At 34.6% G+C, this 19,728-nt stretch overlaps 1 protein-coding gene across 1 annotated transcript; it reads left to right on the top strand.

The window, feature by feature from the left end:
• The first annotated feature begins 1,296 nt into the window (after positions 1 to 1,296).
• On the top strand, positions 1,297 to 14,130 carry LOC128192487 (60S ribosomal protein L9-like). The gene is made up of 4 exons (XM_052865203.1): positions 1,297 to 1,455; positions 2,891 to 3,096; positions 12,065 to 12,275; positions 13,992 to 14,130. Exons 1-4 carry the CDS (start codon positions 1,410 to 1,412, stop codon positions 14,093 to 14,095), a joined length of 567 nt encoding a protein of 188 aa, XP_052721163.1. The 5' UTR covers positions 1,297 to 1,409; the 3' UTR covers positions 14,096 to 14,130.
• Positions 14,131 to 19,728: the final 5,598 nt, after the last annotated feature.

The raw sequence follows: 19,728 nt of genomic DNA, 5'->3' as shown, positions 1-19,728 counted from the left end.
TGCTGCTGCTTCATTGAAGTATATGGGACGAATTCTTACTGTGACCTGAGTGTAGCCTGGTCACGGTAAGATTATTCTTTCTATCACTTGACGGGTTCCGAAGGTACAGATTTGGTGGTGCTGTAAATGTTCCTGGGTGTTATTATGCCCCCTTTTGAAGAAGGGAGGACATATTGCTTTGGTGCTGTCTGTCGGTCGGTCCACCAACAGTTTCCGCTCATTTTCTTCGCAGAGGATGAACATATTGAAATGAAATTTAGTATACAGGTTTATCATGTTAATATTTAGGTCAAGTTGGATATTGGGTACGATCGAGCAATTTTCGAGAGAGTTATGTCCCTAGGATGTTTCCAGTTATTTGCAATTTTCACTTATTTTCTTTGCAGAGGATGAACATATTGAAATGAAGTTTAATATACAGGTTTATCATGATAATATTTAGGTCAAGTTTGATATTGGGTATGATCAAGCAATTTTCGAGAGAGTTATGGCTCTTGGACGTAGAAAAATTCCAGTTATTTGCAGTTTCCGCTCATTTTCTTCGCAGAGGTTGCACATGTTGATATGAAATTTAGTATACAGATTTATCTAAATAATATCTAGGTCAAGTTTGATTTTGGGTACGATCGAGCAATTTTTGACAGAGTTATGGCCCTAGGAAGTGTTTTACAAACATCTCTTGTTTGGATTAAAATTTAGTACAGGTAAAAAAAAAACTTTTTGTAGTAATGGAGGATTAGTACAATTTGGTCTCCTCAGTTAAATTTACATAACTGTATATTCCTAGATAATGCATCCTATGCACAATAATTTATGTTGCGAGGGGATGCTCTGCATACCGGTACCCTTGTTGTTTTTTTTAATTGACTTCATTATATTATACCTGCCTTGAAAGAGTGAGAAGAATTGATAATTTTTGCAATATGATTTATTACTCTTGCATGTTAACAGAAGTTGTCAAATGTGCATGTAGGAAACTCTATGGCGACCTTAAAATGGACAACATTAAATTTGTTTGAAGATATCCAAATTTCTGCATTCAATTATCTCATGATTTCTAAATTAATTGTACCCCAAAATTATATCAAAACTAAATCAAGCTAATCAGCTCATCTTTTATATTTACAGTCAAAATATCATTGTTTACAATCATATTTTCATCACATTTTTTATAAAAATTACAATTATTTTAGTATTTTCACTAGCACATAACATTAAACTTTGCCTAAAATCATTGATGCATATTCCAATCCTTTCATAATTGTATTAAAGAGTTTCATTTTCTTAAGCTAAAATATCTCTTCTTGCTTATTATCATTGACCAGTCACCACTCAATTAGTATAGTTGTCACAATGTGTTTGATCAGAGAGCCCGGTGTGATATAGTTCATTTGTTTCTGTTTGTAGAAATGAAGGAATTGCACACCAGTCAGACGGTGAAAATCCCTAAGGGAGGTATGTCAGATTTTCATATTTAGGGGATATATAACTTGCTGTAGAGAAAAATGTTCATTAAGGATTGTAAATTGATCCAGCGACTGCAAAACCTGCAACTCCTAAATGTTGGGGTTGCCCTTGAGCACGCATACAACAACTTTTCGTTTAAACTCTTTCCCCCCTAATGCCACCACATGACACAATTCTTTGTTGTGTAAACAGGCTAGTGCCATGTTTGTTTGTAACATTGGTTGGATAAACTGATTTAAGTTCTTATTTTTAACAGATCTTTTCTATTTGATATTAGCTCACCTGAGCTGAACCTCAAGTGAGCTTTTCTGATCACTTTTTGTCTGGTGTCCGTCTGTCTGTCCATCCATCCATCTGTAAACTTTTTACATTTTCGACTTCTTCTCCAGAACCACTGCGCCAATTTCAACCAAACTTGGCCCAAAGCATCCTTAGGTGAAAGGAATTCAAGTTTGTTAAAATGAAGGGCCACGTCTTCTTTTAAAGTGAGATAATTAAGAATCATTAAAAAAAAAAATTAGTATTTTTAAAAATCTTCTTCTCAAAAACCAATTGGCCAGAAAAGCTGTAATTAACATGGAAGCATCTTCAAGTAGGGTAGATTCAAGTTTGTTGAAATCATTATCCCCGTGGGTAAGGTGGGGCCACAATTAGGGATCTAATTTTTACATAGGAATATTTAGATAAAAATCTTGAAAAATCTTCATCTCAAGAACCAAATGGCCAGAAAATCTGTAACTTGTGTGGAAGCATCCTCAGGTAGTGAAGATTCAAGTTTGTTCAAACCTCGATCCCCGGGGGTAGGGTGGGGCCACAATGTGGGGTCTAATTTTTACATAGAAATATATAGAGAAAAATCTTCTTCTCAAAAACCAATTGGCCAGAAATGCTTTAACATGGGAACAAGCATCCTCAGGTAGTGAAGATTCAAGTTTGTTCAAATTTTCAATACCTAAAGCAAATCAATGTTAACACTTACAAGTACAGAGAGTTCCACTTAGAACCATTTTAACAAGACCTTGGACTTACGGTAGTTGTGTCAAACAGAATGTGACGTAGGCATATCTATTATATTGCTAGCCACTCAGCCATGGCTCTTTGAAATCAACAAGAATTGTATGGCCTATTGGGTGCATATTTTGCTTGAAACAGCGTAATTTTTTACTTGGTTTAACGCAAGAAGTACATAGCTACATCTTACTGAAAGGCCAAGGTCTTGTTAAAATGGTTCTAATCTAATAACCGTTAAACTGATATGTCAGTTAGTCTGATGTAAGAATGAAACTTCAAACCATTTCTTGTGTACTTTCATATGACCATGCGTTTAGCAATCTGAATGTAAATGTGACTTGTTGCTCTGATGTAGATAAAAGTTGTTAAAAATGATACTTATTTCTGTTGATTTGTTATGTACTTTTTGCAGTGTCTGCCAGTGTTAAGGCAAGGAAGGTAATCATCAAAGGACCTCGAGGAACTTTAACAAGAACCTTCCGTCACTTGGCTGTAGATATCACCATGGTTGGCAAGAACACTGTCATGGTAGAGAAATGGTTTGGCAAACACAAGGAGCTGGCTGCTGTAAGGACTGTGTGCAGTCACATAGAGAACATGATCAAGGGGGTTACCAAGGTGAGTAAATAAAGGCTAGCATAGAATTGGTCTGGACAAGTAGGAATTGTCTCAGTTGGAAGTAGTTGATCTGGCTAGTTAAAATCCACACCAGAAAATTGTTGAGAAAGTAATTGGATTCTGAAGCAAACTTATTTATTGATTCTTCAGACTTGTGTACAGTAGTTGGCCATAAATGAGTTCGCAAAATGGCCGACGTTTACGTAGGTCTCGACATCAGCTGAATTTTTTGGACCCCAATATTTATAACAACAAAGTAAAAATGACTTAGCAGACATATATGTTAGTGTGTATTATATCCTTGGGAGTGAAAAAATCATAGAAGTTTTTAGGTTTAGCGATGTACAGGCTTTGTATTGAATAAAACGGGAGACTACTCGAAATGTAAACAACAACTCTTCCTAGGTCACAAAAAATTCGGGTTTCATTTTTTGACCTTTGTACTTGTGTAATCAATATTTTTCCTATGGTTTAATTATATTAATGTCTGAACGTTATGTATGCCCAAAATTGCGTTGATAGTGTGTTCCTTTACGATTTAATTGGACATAGAATTCGTGTTATCTTTTTTGAGACAAACTATCGGCGATTTGTAAAGTGCCGAACAACGACCGGTGAGAAGCAGTCTGATTACGGCTTTATTCAACACAATAGACTCTGATCTTGCAGTAAATCAAGCTTTTCAGTTCTTAAAAGCATATTTTCTGTTATTATTTGGGACTCTAAAACGGCATTCGGTCATCTAGCGGTGCCCTTTTTCAACAACTTTTACTTTGAGTTACAATTTTAGCCTTACTCCGATCTTTAGTATTTAAAACTTCACCTTACAGTTTTTGCTGTATATTCCGATCATCCTTCCAGTTTAAGACATTAAAAATCCAACATCTGACATCTGTATGACGATTTGTTTCTGCCTTCCCCAATTTTTTCTCCAGTTGGGTGCCATGTCGGTTTGCAGACGATAATTGTTTACCAAAGGGAGATAACTCAAAAAATAACATTGGCGAAAGCAGTAAAAAAGTCGGAGAATCACCGGACGATTTTTTGATTCTGGTTATCGTAGAAAATAGGCTTTATTTTCTTTTTTAAATCTACCTTATAGAAAAAAAGTATGTTACGGCGGCCATTTTGCGAACTCATTTATGGCACGCGACTGTACCTCTGGAGCAATAAATTATTGCTGTCTCAGAAAAGGGACAAAACACTTGCTTCAGCTTTGTCCTTTAGACCTGAAAGTAGGTGTATAATTATATGAGTAAAATGCAACTGATGTTGCTCTAAGAACAAATGCACCATTAAATAAAGTAAAACTAATGAGGCATAAATTTTTAGCTCTAGTGAGCTTTTTTGATCAAAATCTGTCCGTTGTCTGTCGTTGGTGTTGTAAACTTTTCACATTTCCCTCTTCTTCTCCAGAACCACTTGGCCGATTTCAACAAAACTTGGCACAAAGCATCACTGGGTAAAGGGGATTCAAGTTTGTGCAAATGAAGGGCCACACCCTCTTTAAAGGGGAAATGATTTAGAATTACTAAAAATTTGTTGGTAAGGCCAGCATTTTGAAGCTCACCTGAGCTGAAAGCTCAAGTGAGCTATTCTGATCACATTTTGTCTGTCGTCCATCTGTCCGTCTGTAAACTTTTTACATTTTGAACTTTTTCTCTAAAACTGCTTGGCCAAGTTCAATAAAATTTGGCACAAAGCATCCTTATGGGAAGGAAAATATAAATTTTAGAAATGAAAGACCGATCTTTATTTAAATGGTAGAAAATCTCAAAACTGTAAAAAATCTTCCTCTCAAGAACTACTGAATCAAATTCAACGTAATTTAGCATAAATCATTCTTATGGGAAGGAAAATATAAATTGCAAAAATTAAGGGCTAATTCTGTTTCAAATTTGAGTGATTTACGAAAATAATAATAAGACGGAGAGAATGGTGGTCAATCAGTTTAACTTCAGGCTCGATATTTCATTTATTGAAAACCAGTTTAGAGGACCAGTCTATGTTAGAAGCAGCCATCTTGAAGTAGAACGGAGATGAATTTAGTTGTTGTTATGCAACACTTTACATGCAAAGGGAATATTTGAAACATCCAAAATATATTTGTGCCGTTTATGTGAAGTAAATAAAGGTTAAATATTTCAATGCGTTGACATTTGTGACGGTGGTTTTAGCTTGTTTTGATTTTCGTTTAGCATCTTTAGTTTCTCTTTATTTTAACTTGAGAGGAAACATCGTCTTTATTTTAGAATTTGAAATTTTTATTGTAGACGGGTATATCAGACAGCTGATTGTTTACAGGCACCTGCGCAAAATCTGATGCACTAACAACATATTATAAAATAATATTCATTAAGTTGGTACATGTTATTCGGTACGATCTCTACGTAATGGTTGATAAATGCAACATGTTTTATTAAGATGCTCAGCAATTTCAATCTAAACGGAGATTATTCTCGCTGCTAGAAATACATAAGTATATATATGATGAAAAATAAATTGTTTTTAGCTCACCTGAGCCAAAGGCTCAAGTGAGCTTTTCTGATCACAATTTGTCCGTTGTCTGTCGTCGTTGTCGTTGTCGTCGGCGTTGTAAACTTTTCACATTTTCATCTTCTTCTCAAGAACCACTGGGCAGATTTCAACCAAATTTGGCACAAAGCACCACTAGGTGAAGGGGATTCAAGTTTGTTCAAATAAAGGGCCACGCCCTCTTTAAAGGGGAGATAATTGAGAATTATTGAAAATTTGTTGGTATTTTTCAAAAATCTTCTTCTCAAAAACTATTCGGCCTGAAAAGCTCAAACTTGTGTGGAGGCATCCTCAGGTAGTGTAGATTCAAGTTTGTTCAAATCATGGTCCCCAGGGGTAGGGAGGGGCCACAATGGGGGGATCAAGTTTTACATAGAAATATATAGACAAAATCCTTAAAAATCTTCTTCTAAAAAACTATCAGGCCAGAAAAGCTCAAATTAAAATGGGAGCCTCCTCAGATAGTGTAGATTCAAGTTTGTTCAAAACATAGTCCCCGGGGGTAGGGTGGGGCCACAATGGGGGGATCAAGTTTTACATAGGAATATATAGAGAAAATCTTTAAAAATCTTCTTCTAAAAAATTATTAGGCCAGAGAAGCTCAAATCAAAGTGGAAGCTTCCTCAGGTAGTGTAGATTCAAGTTTGTTCAAATCATGGTCCCCAGGGGTAGGGTGGGGCCACAGGAGGGGGGATCAAGTTTTACATAGGAATATTTAGAGAAAATCTTTAAAAATCTTCTTCTAAAAAGCTATGAGGCCAGAAAAGCTCAAATTAAAATGGAAGCATCCTCAGGTAGTGTAGATTCAAGTTTGTTCAAATTATGGTCCCCGGGGGTAGGGTGGGGCCACAAGAGGGGGGGGTCATGTTTTACATAGGAATATATCGAAATTTTTTTTAAAAATCTTCTTCTCAAAAACTATAAGGTCAGAAAAGCTTAAATTTGAGTGGAAGCATCCTCAAATAGTGTAGATTCAAGTTTGTTCAAATCATGGTCCCCAGGGGTAGGGTGGGGCCACAATTAGGGGATCAAGTTTTACATAGAAATATATAGACAAAATCTTTAAAAACCTTCTTCTAAAAAACTATCAGGCCAGAAAAGCTCAAATTAAAATGGAAGCATCCTCAGGTAGTGTAGATTCAAGTTTGTTCAAATTATGGTCCCCGGGGGTAGGGTGGGGCCACAGGAGGGGGGGTCATGTTTTACATAGGAATATATCGAAAAATTTTTTAAAAATCTTCTTCTCAAAAACTATAAGGCCAGAAAAGCTTAAATTTGAGTGGAAGCATCCTCAAATAGTGTAGATTCAAGTTTGTTCAAATCATGGTCCCCAGGGGTAGGGTGGGGCACAATTAGGGGATAAATTTTTATACAGGAATATATAGAGAAAATCTTTAAAAAAATTTCTTTTCAAAACTTTATGGCCAAGAAAGCTCAAATTGTAACCATCCTCAGATAATGTAGATTCAAGTTTGTTCAAGTCCTGGGGGTAGGGCGGGGCCACAATGGGGGATAAATTTTTAGCTCACCGAGACGAAGTCAGGGGGAGCTTATGCTATACTCTCGGCGTCGGCGTCCGGACCTGGTTAAAGTTTTTGTTGCAGGTCCTGTATCTAAGCTATTACTTGTCCTATCTTCACCAAACTTGCATGGATAATGCATCTGGACCTACTTATGGACTTGAAAGACTTGGATGCTGAATCTGAGTCCTAAATTTCAGATGCTGGAGGAGGTTAAGGTTGTTGGACCAGGTTAAATTTTTTGTTGCAGGTGCCCTTTGATAGTAATATCTAAGTTACTGCAGGTCTGTACTTCACCAAACTTGCATGGATGGTGTGTCTTATGATACTGATGCACCAGGCAGGCTTGAATGCTGAATCTGAGCTATAGGTTTCGGATGCTGAAGGAGGTTAAGGTTTTTAGAGCTGGTGAAAGTTTTTGTTGCAGGTGCCCTTTAATAGCAATATCTAAGTTACTGCTGGTCCTAACTTCACCAGACTTGCATGGATGGTGCGTCTTATGATACTGATGCACCAGACAGGCTTAAATGCTGAATCTGAGCCATAGGTTTCGGATGCTGAAGGAGGTTAAGGTTTTTAGAGCTGGTTAAAGTTTTTTAAACAGGTGCCCTCTGATGATTATATCTTAGTTATTACTTGTCCTAACTTCACCAGACTTGCATGGATGGTGTGTCTTATGATACTGATGCACCTGACAGGTTTGAATGCTGAGTCTGAGCCATAGGTTTCAGATGCTGGATATGGTTAAGTTTTTGGAACAGGTCACATGTTTAATGGATAATACATGTAGTACTTTTTCAAACTTGCATAGTTGATTAAACTGTAGTATGAATGAATCACAGAGGAAGGTTCAGATGCAGAGCTTGATCTCCATTATCAAGGATGGTAAAAAATAAATCTTAGTTATTACAAGTCCTAACTTCACCAAACCTGAATGGATGGTGTGTCTTATGATACAGAGACACCTGACAGGCATGGATGTTGAATCTGTGCCATAGGTTGCGGATGCTGGAGCAGGATAAGGTTTTAATTGCTAGTGCCCTGTGATGATGATATCTTAGTTATTACTGGTCTGAACTTCACCAAACTTACATGGAGATGCGTCTTATGTATTCTGATGCACCTGACAGGCTTGAATGCTGAATCTGAGCCATAGGTTTCGGATGCTGGATGAGGTTTAGTTTTTTTGGAACATGTCACATGTTTTATAGATGATAGCTTGCATAGTTGATTTAACTATATTATAAATGAAACGCAGAGGTTGCTTCAGATGCAGAGCCTGATCTCCATTATCAAGGATGCTAAAGAAATCTCCTACCTCACTCAAACCTGCCTGATAGATAGATGTGTTTGTTGATAAATGATATAACATGATTCCTATGATATAGTATTGTATGGTATGAAACAATATTGTTTAATATGATACAATATAATATCATATGTAATATTATAAAAAGTTATATGATACGATATGATATCGTATAAATTTTTTTGATATTTTATGTTATGATATTGTATCATGATATTGTTATGTATAGTATTGTATATTATGATACAATATTGTATGATATTATATTGTATTATTAATTTATTATTTAATCACATGATGCTATTACATAAGATATTGCAAAATATAATATTGTATCCTATGATACTGTATTGTATTTTCTATAATATTGTTATCATACGATTTTGTATAATATGATATTAGTTTCAGTAATATAGAATTATATCACATGAAATTGAATGATATGATACTGTTATATTATATAATATCGTATCATACGATATTGTATAATATGATATTGGTTTATAATATGATTAATTATCACATCTGATTCACATGAAATTGTATTGTATGATATTGTAAAATATATTATTGTATCATATGATACAATATGTATAATATAATATTGTATTATATAATATTTTACTTTATCACATAATATTGTATCATTTGATATGATACAATGTTCTATCAGATAACATTGTATAATATGATACAATATCATATTATGTAACAAAAATGATACAGTATCATACAATATCGTACTATATTATACAATATAATATCATATGTTTCAATGTTATGATGTATTATGTAATATGATATTGTAATATAATACGATATTGTTTATTATATTATGATATTGTATTATTTGATCAAATACAATAACGTATAACACAATACAATGTCATATCATACGTTAACAATATCATATCTTATCATTGTTTATTATGGTATTTTATTGTATGATATGATATATGTTGTAAATATGATAGGATGCAATATTTAATTTTAAATTATTGTATTGATTAACATATGAACATATGATTATCATACAAATTTTTAACAGATGATATACGATATTGTGTCAAAACAGAATCCATGAATATCCAAGATCATAAAGTATGATTTTCATTTAATATGATAAAGGTGGTCTCATAAAGGTGAAGTCTCATAAGGGTGATGTCTCGTCTCGGTGAGCTTTGTAATCTGTGATTACCTATGTTTATATATAGAGAAAATCTTTAAAAATCTTCTTCTCAAAACTATAAGGCCAGGAAAGCCCAAATTTAAGTGGAAGCATCCCAAGATCGTAAAGATTCAAGTTTGTTTAAATAATAGTCATGGGGTATGGTGAGGCCACAATGGGGGATGAATTTATACATAGGAATATATAGAGAAAATCTTTAATATCTTCTTTTTAAAGACTATTTGGCCAGAAAAGCCTAAACTTGTGTAGAGGCATCCTCGGATAGTGTAAATTCAAGTTTGCGAAATCACAGTCCCTAGTGATAGGGCTGGGCCGTGATGGCGGTTTGAATTTTTACATAGGAATATATAGAGAAAAATCTTTAAAAATATTCTGGGAAAGTTTTCGGTCCAAAACTCAGTACTAAGTGTGAAAGCACAGGTTGTGCAGATTTAAGTTTGATGAAACCATGATTCCCTAGAGAAAAGGGGGGCCACGAAATGGAGGGGGGGGGGGGGGTAAATTGGAATAGAGAAAAATTTTCTTACAGGTACAACAACAAAAGGGGCTTGGTATTTACCCAAAAAAAGAGATGGATAAAAATTGGCAGATTTTCTAATTTTTTTTAGCAAGATCTACTGTACTTAGTTGTCAAGATATTTAATGCTAATTTGATCAGAATTAAGGCAATTTTTGCTCAGGTGAGCAATGTGGCCCCTGGACCTCTTGTTTCTTTGTTTTGGTGCATTTTTCTCTTGTTTTAATTGTTTACCAATTTCTATTTACTCACCGAAGAGTCAAGCTTCGAGTTATAAGCAAGATACAGAGCTTTGCGCACAATGCTACTGTATATTTGTACACAAAGCTGAGGTCATGCTTAAGTTCGTTTATATTTTAAATTCAGCTTTGCTGAATAGGAAATACCAAGTTTAAAAATCTTAAGTTGAATGTAATTAACTCATGTGAACAAAAACATGACTTAAACAAAGCTATGCTTAACGTTATAATTCTACGATTGATGCTGAAATTTTGGTTGATCAATAGAAAAGTCTTGCTAAAAGGATGATATGCTGTAACTACTTTCTGGTGCCCCTTCCTTAATGATGATTTGCATATAATCTACACAAATTTTTGATAGTTTTTAGAGCACAAATATAAACTAAGTCTTTGAAACAGTTTCCATAGTCCTGACACATTATTATTATGAGGATAAAAGCATTATCGTTGTTCTTAAAAAGTTATTGCAAGGGAAAATCATCTGTGTAGACAATTGTTGTTTTTGATAAACGATTAAAAATAATAGGTGGGCCTTGGTACAATAGAGCGACATGCCTGCCAATACATTGATTTGAATTATAGCTCTTTAACATATGTGACAACATTTTTCAGTTAAGTTTATTCATCAGTCAAGTGAGTAAGGATATGAAATGTCATACGAAATGAATTTATGCCTGGTAAACGACAATTGTTTATAATGGAGAAGGCTAATTAAATTTTTCAATGTTTTTTATTAGAGAAATTGAGCGCATTCATTCTGGTGCATTGAGGTACACTTTTCTTCTTTCACATATAGGATTTTTAAAAATAAAATAACTAGTAGGTAGTGGAAGGAGAAAAGGTAAGTTTATGCTCTCGTGTATTTTAATCGTTTTATAAAGTGATTGGGGGGGGGGGGGCTAAAATAAATAAAGAGAACTGGAAGCTAACAGTGAACAGCAACTGAAAATTGAGTTATTTATATTGCCCTAATGCATATGATCTTATTTTCGGTAAAAATGGTATTCCATAAAGGTAAATATGTCAGAGATTAAGTCTATGCAAAAATGAGTTTAAAATTGGATATTCATTTTTGGTTAATCTACCGAGAGGCCATATCAATATCCTATGAACGCCCATATAAAGCTGGTGTTGCTCAGGTGAACGATGTGGCCCATTGGGCCTCTTATTTTCTTTATTCAATGATTTTTTTTTTACAATAATTTTTTTATTTGTGTGTCACAATCCTTTATTATTCAATTCAATTATTTGTCCCATTTGAAATTAGCCATGCGGGGGTATTATAATTAGTCCCATTAGGACAGTTCTAGTTATAATATAGTACAAGATGAAGGAACTCTCCTACTTTATGCATTTGAGGTAAAACAACGTTCTTCTTCCTATGCCAAAACTAAACTGATGGCCTTAGTTGTCAAGATATTTTTTATTTTAATACTGTAATGCTGATTTGATCAGAGTTAGGCTTTTGTTGCTCAGGTGAGCAATGTGGCCTCTGGGCCTCTTGTTTAAAGTGTAATCTACAAATTCATATGGGCAGAACTTAGTCTATCATAATTTTGAGGAAGAATTTTAAATCAAGTCTATTATAATTTTGAGGAAGAATTGTTAATCAATCTGAACACAAGGAGCAGCATACAGTAACTTTCCATTTTATTTCAGGGCTTTCTGTACAAAATGAGGTCAGTGTATGCCCATTTCCCCATCAACTGTGCAGTACAAGAGGGTGGAGGTTCAGTGGAGATTAGGAACTTTTTGGGAGAAAAATTTGTCAGGAAGGTGGGCATGTTGCCAGGGGTGTCCATAAAGCCCTCTACACTGAAAGATGAGTTCATTTTGGAGGGCAATGACATAGAGGCTGTGTCTACATCAGGTATGTGTTAAATCTCTTGGTGACTTTGCAAGTTTGTTTAGATCATGAATCCCCAGAGTAAGGTGGGGCTATATTTTTGGGGGGGGGGGGGGATTTTTACAAATAAAAAAAAGTAAATAGAGAATAGATTTAAAATTCTTCAGCTTAAAAACCATTTGTCCAAAAAATGCTGAAACCTGTGTGGAAGCATCCTCCGGTGTAAATTCAAGTTTGTTCAAATCACTGATCTCCAGGGGTAGTGTGGGGCAACTGTTCAGGGTTGAATTTTGACATAGAAACTAGTAAAGAAAAATCTCTTTAAAAAAAACTGAAACAATGAAAGGGGCTCAATGTTCAAATATACGAATATGTTGAGAAAATTTTGAAAAAAATTTATGTCTTCTTCTAAAAAGGAAGGGCATATTGTTTTGCTGCTGTCCGTCTGTCTATTTGTCGGATGGTCAGTCCACCAACAGTATCAGTTCGTTTTCTTTGCAGAAGTTGCGCTTAATTTGAATTGAAATTTATCTTATATTAATACCTAGGTCAAGTTCAATTTTTGGTATGATCAAGCATTTTTGACAGTTTTGCCCCTTAACTTACAAATTCCAATTAATTGCAGTTTCTTCACGGGTTGCACATGCTTATTTTCTTCATACATATTTTCTTCTTGGATATCTTCAAGGGAGGCGGGCATTTTGCCGAAGATGTTGTGAAGATTTGTGCAGCCTATAATTCTAAAACATTTTAGCGTAGGCATGTCATACTATCATAAATATTATGGAATTTAGGCATGTCATATACTAGTTTGATGCTCAGAGAGAAAGAATAATCTTAGCGTTAATTAAACTGGGTCCACAGGACATCTGTCATTTTAACGATAGAACATTCTATGTACATCTTATACTCATTTGAGAAGTGGACAGGCATAGCCTACATCCTCTTCTCTTCGCAAGCCTCCATATTTTGATTCTAAAAAACATGTAATAAAGTTGGAACCAAAGATGGTTTATGCTTCGAACTATGTTTTGACTCTAGTTGCCCTGAATTTTCATAACAGATCTTCATCTCAGATAGTAAATGACCCCTATTGATTTGAAGTTCAAAAGATTTATTTCATTTACATGTATTTACTGCCCTTTAATGTATGTCCAAGGGAGGCGGCTTAAGTGTTTCACAAACATCTCTTGTTTATAATTTTAATTGAACAGTGGCATGTACAACCAAGTGTATGGAAATTCTTTCAGCAAAGTTGTTGCTTTTAGACATATCGGTTACCTTCCACTACTGCTCGCACACATTTATAAGAAAAAGGAAAGGGTAAAAAAATTATATATAACTTCCTGAGAACTGCAAATCAGATGAGCGATGTTGCTCTTGTGCATTTTGATTCCTAATCTCTGATTTAGATATTTTGAAAATGATGAAGGAATTTATTACAGGAATACATAAGTGATCACTTTCGACTCATATTCCACTGTTCAACTGTATTAATTTTGGCAGTGTACACAAAGTGCAGACTGTGTATTACCACAGATTGCACAATGTTATTGAACACACCCATTTCAGGCCATATGCCAATTATTGTATTGAACTATTGAGCTTTGGATTTGTGTGGTTTATCAAGGACAAAGACACAAAAATGTAAGGGTATAAATATGTGTATGAGAGCAATAGACTTATAATGTTCACTGAAATCTCAGTTGTGTCTATATTAACGTAATCTTTATATTTCAGCTGCTTTGATCCAGCAGTCCACAACAGTGAAAAACAAGGATATCCGAAAATTCTTGGATGGTATTTATGTGTCAGAGAAGACCACAGTTGTACCCTCTGATTAAAAGAACTGCATAGAAAATAAAATAAAATAAAACCATGTTATGTTATATTTCTCTCAACAACTGATAAATTAAAAATAATTCAAGAAAAAGTAATTTTTTAAGTGCAACTTAGAGTTGTACGTCATATAGCAAGGTTGGATTGACCTCTACAATGGAATATGCCGTTATAACGAGGCCTTGGACTTTGGGAAGTATAGGACAATCTTCGCTTTATGAAGGCGGGATCTACTCATGGTTAACTGTTCAGTTATTTGGCTTTTAGTTTCACACAACAGCTGATTTTATGATTTTGACAATGAGCGTCTCTTGAGGAATTAGAGGACAGCAGGTCAGAAATAATTGATTTTGAGGTCGGTACGATGATTTGCCACCCTAGAAGTACATAATTTACTTCGGCTCGGTGAATATTGTACTTCTTATAGTCTGTCCCAAGTTGTTGCTTCCATCACTTTTTGGGGAATTTAAAATACACATACCTGTGAAAGAAAGTACAGTTGAAATCAATGAATTGGAAAATATCCAAGATATCTTCAATTGATAAATTATCCCTTTTAACACCTAAACGTTTACAGGAAGGAAAACAAATCTCTTGCGGAGATTTAGAATGGGAAATGTTTACATCTTTTCTCCATCCGGAAGTACTCGGGACACCGCGCAAGTTTTCAACGTTATCATCCGGGCTTATTAGTGGCTGATGCAATGCAAAATCCCCGTAGACTTTCTAATTTGGGATGTGTATTGAAACCTGAAGCGGTAGAGGGGGCGTTTCAGAACAGATAATCTGGACATTTTTCTTATTAATGGATGAACGTAGTTTGACAACAAAAGTATTTATTATTATCGAAATATCAAGCGAAAAGTGGTGGAGGCAAAAACTCGGGACAGAGTATAGGTAGATAAATCATCGTATTGATAGAAAAACACATCAATAATTGTTTTAATATGATTCAGCGAGGAATTGAAACAGACGTATCATATTGAATATTATCAAGCAAACGTACTACATTTGGCTGTGTATTATAATTAGCGCTCTTGGCGGAATGCGACTTCCGCTAAACCAAGTACATCGCTAAATGCCATGCATATACATGTACGTATAAGAATAATCACATTCAAGAATACGCTAATTCAAATCTACGCCAACTTGTTCAAAAACTAGGTTCCGCAAAAGTATCGTACACGCCAAATATAATACGTTTAACAGTATTTACTTTGGAGCATTTTCAACCGAAATGAACTATATTTAGTGTGATAAATATTATTTAAAAGTTTGATTTAAGTTCAATTTGTTGTACCCCAAAACCTTTGGACGGTATTATACAGAATTAATGCCTTAATCATATAATCATAAAAGTCCGAGATAAACAAGTCATGTTTTATTCATTTAGAATTCAATATTTTAGTATACGCAACGCTTAGAGAGATATTGTAAATATGTAAACCATGAATTAAAAAACTAAATGTATGGTAGATGATTTATTATATAGTCATGTAAATATTTATTATTTAAAGCTTAAGGTGGCTCTATACTCCACTTTTTGATGACACAGTACGCAAAAAAGTAAATCTGGAAACATGTACTTCCGGTACTGGCTGATATAAACCGGGCCGAATTGTATGTGAGCCGCTCTTTTGAAAAAATAGCAGCCCTGCCATGTTATTGTACGAACGTTGTTTTATTTGACCGTTTCAGTTTCGCAGTAAAAATCGTGCCTCGTGTTTATAGTCTATTTCCTAGAATTTAAGTACATGTAGTCAAATAGGTTTTTATCGATTTTAAACTTTGTATTCATTAATTGGTGGATAAAATGAGTTCTAGAAAATAAATGTTACAATAGAAAATATAAGGTTTTTTCTGCTGTTGCAACAAAAAACATGCTTAGAAGCGATCCCCTCTGACCTAGTAATAGCATCAATAGTGAAATAGACTATACTATTTTATTTCTTTCATGTTTTAACATAAATCAAAGTGGGATATAATGTGAAAAAACGACCAGTTCATGCGTATTTTGTGAATATTATCCGAACACTTATACTTCCGCTCGAATTTTCACAGGAACTAAACAAATCTCGGGGAAGCCTCGTGAACTTTCATTCGAGCACCTCTGGATTTATTACATACTTAGCAACGAAAAAAAACATTCCGAACACATTTGCCTTTTCTATTACTTCGCCAACAACTCTGTCTGGACGGAAAGTGTCTGTTACTAAATATAGCTTTAGGTACCTGTCGCAATTATATTTTTGAAACAATGATACTGCCTTCATAATGGTGTCTGTAACAACTGATTTATCATGAATTCGGGAAACCTGCATCGAGAAATTTATATATAAAACGCCTGTGTATAATTACTTCAAACAAAATGCATTTGAATTTAAGTGCACAATTGTATATACATGTAGAATACCTGACGGTGTCATTGAAGGGATTTGTTTATAGTGGGTGTGCTCATACTCAGGCTGATTTAAAAAAGATATGATTTCTTTTTAAAATCCAGACGATTAGATACATGTAATTTAAACTATTTTTATCACGCTTCATTTAAATAAAAAAAAGAGTTACTACCTGGTGGAATCGATCCTGCAGCGACCCTAAAATAAACAAGCATTCTGAGAGCATTGCATAAACAATACACGTCCCCTACCGGTTTGTAGAAATTTGTGGAAACAATGCACTGTTTAGTCCGAAATATCTGACGTTTTTCTGGCTTTTTTAACGATTTTGATATTTACTTGCCAGGAAAATATCTGACGTTTTCTTGGCAAGTAAATATCAAAATCGTTAAAAAAGCCAGAAAAACGTCAGATATTTCGGACTATGCACTGTTATGCAGAATATCATTCTTACCGTCTTCTGTACCCCGAATCAACAGACCAACCCGATAACGAACCCGATTGTAATTATACAAAAAACCCTTTCGATTAAATTAACAACACAATGCTTGAAACTTTTTTTAGAGAACTTATTTGTTTTGTTAGAAACAATAAAAGGAATGGTCCAAGTAATGCACAATATTATTACTGACTACATACTTTCCTCGTTTATTCGTTACACACCGAACCCGATACCGAACCCGAACATTAAGAAATTGGAATATAAAAGATTAAATTTCTCTACATTTGTCAACCAGACGCTACAAAAATGCAAACTTGATCTGTAGTTTGACATTTTGAAGCTGTTCAGCAAATTTCATGTTATTCCTCAAACGCATAAAGAAAAAAAGCGTGGAAAACTGAAGTGGGACAGACAGACGGACGGACGGACAGACGGACAGACGGACGGACTGACGGACGCAGAGGAAAGTTATAGTCCCCTCCGGTGAAACCGGTAGGGGACTAAAAAAAGACCTCCGCGTTACCACTAGGCAACAATCTAACAATTTAATTGGATGTCTTATAAATATTTACTAGACCCGTGCGTGCAAGGGTTGACATAGCATTGCATGTCGGACATTTACGAAATAGATACATCGACACACCATATTGTTGACATTTACTTAACAAAGCAATGCAATAAATTTCACTACACTTTCCTTAGTTAGAATAAATCAATCTAACTGTGTCTTAGGAAAGGTCCTCACCATGGGCAGTTAGAATGCCTCCAATATACCCGTAATGTAACAGCTTGAAAATTGCAGAATCGCCCCGAAACAATTTTGGAGAAAATTAATGAAGTTGCATGCAAATTAACAGTCAAATTAATCATAATAAACCATTTTGAGACTGTCCGGCTGTAAATACCTTTCATCTAAAAAATTTATCCATATAATGTAAAAATTCAACACTTTTTCAACAACGTGCACGTATTTTCTTTGCTACAGAGACAATACACGGAACATTTTCTTTGCTACAGAGACACGGAACGCATTCTATCGTAAATTTTGTCGTCATTTTAACGATAAAACATTCTATATATTATATATTCACTCTCCTAAGAAATATATTGTGAATTTTATGCATGAAACATTGGCGGATCCAGAGGGGGGGGGGGTTCCGGGGGTCGGAACCCCCCCCCCCTTTCTCTGGGGCATATAATTTTTTTTTTGAAAACTTGTAATGCCTATTTAAAGGCAATTGTCCCCATTTATAATATAAATACTGTAATTATTTCAAATATATGCTTTTAAAATTGCTAATTTAAAGATTTTTTTTTACAACGCATCGTAATTTACATGTACATGTATTTCATATGAAAAACCCTATAAACGATTTTTTTTTCTTCGAAAAAGGTACTCCCCATAAACCAACATGAAAATGCACAACTTTTCAAAACTTTCCTGAATAAGATCGCATCAGTACTAGTGACGGGTGATGTGGCGCACCCATCATACAGAGGTCACATCAAGTTCCGTGGGACGACTACTGCTTGTACAATTGTATCACACATGTTCCATCTATTCAGCAGATAAACTATCCCCATTTTTGTCATATCCTATCATTTAGACCTTTATTTAAGAAGGTAATCGATAGAACTCAAAATCAATAAATATTAAATAGTTCAGAGTTTAAACATCAAAGACATAATTTTTTTTTTACCAAAAATTCATTTTTATAATAGCTTGTCGTAATAAGTCTGAATTATTTTTGGTTTCTTAGCGTTTCTTTCTATTAAAGGACATATCGCATGTTTCTAAAGTATACGACATTTTACATTTTTGGGCTTCCTTGTGTATCTAATAATTACTCCTAACAGCTTGTTAACGGTATAAAAGCGGTAATTACCCATAATATCAATTTAAATTATAGCCCCGATCGTTTAAAAACTCGTTAATTAGATAGCGTGTCACGTGGTACAGTGACGTCACATGCGACCTTCTTCGAACACTGATTGTAAACAAATTGTAGGATTAGCATTATCTTCCTTAAATGTTGACATTCATTCACCATGTATGTTGTTTTTTTTACATGCTGACTAAATAAAAAGAATCTTATTATTCAGTCGTACATGTTTGAGCCACTAGTACGGATAAAAAACGATGATATTGCCGAAAAAGCGACGATGAAGTCGGCAATGACGATCAAATTGATCGACGTGTAAACATTGTAAACACAACTTAGTAAGGATTGTAGCTCAAATAAATCTGTTAAAGGTGTTTATTTATTAAAATCTTCAACAGTCTTGGTTTTTGGCGTTCCTTACGACTCAGAATGTTCATTATTGTAAAACTGTGGTGCACAAGAAGCTTGTTTCTTCGGCAGTAACTGATCACAACTTTCTAAGGTTGTTTACTCTATATTACACTGGATTATAAAAGAAGGCAAGAACGTTTTCCTTAATTATTGTTTATTTCTATAAGATCCCATCTCCGTATTTTTTTTATCCATTTACGTATAAATGTATATCAACAAACTCTGTCTATTTCTCGCGTAAACAATCAATATCGACAACTCGATCCATGACTTCTCCCACAAACTCACAGAAATCTCACCTTCCGTACTAAAATTATGATTTCTGCAGAGGTAAGCTACATGTATGAATGAAGAAATCATGTATACAAAACCGATGCATACATGAACGTATAGTTTAACAATAAGAAAAAGAAAACAGCTAATGAAGCGAAGCGGTATCAAAAATGGCGTCCCCTCTCGGTATATGAAACTGGAAACTGGAGTCGAAACATGGGTCGAAGCGT

Source organism: Crassostrea angulata, chromosome 7 (assembly GCF_025612915.1).
Source record: "Crassostrea angulata isolate pt1a10 chromosome 7, ASM2561291v2, whole genome shotgun sequence".
Classification (NCBI taxonomy): domain Eukaryota; kingdom Metazoa; phylum Mollusca; class Bivalvia; order Ostreida; family Ostreidae; genus Magallana; species Magallana angulata.
Note: the sequence above shows the minus strand (reverse complement) of the source record. Positions and strands in the feature narration are given on the sequence as shown.

Excerpts from the sequence above, each read along its gene's own strand:
- LOC128192487 (XM_052865203.1), top strand. The coding sequence starts at position 1,410 with ATGAAGGAATTGCACACCAGTCAGACGGTGAAAATCCCTAAGGGAG. Across the intron at positions 1,456-2,890 it reads GGTGAAAATCCCTAAGGGAG|TGTCTGCCAGTGTTAAGGCA; the intron begins GTATGTCAGATT and ends TACTTTTTGCAG. Across the intron at positions 12,276-13,991 it reads AGAGGCTGTGTCTACATCAG|CTGCTTTGATCCAGCAGTCC; the intron begins GTATGTGTTAAA and ends TTTATATTTCAG.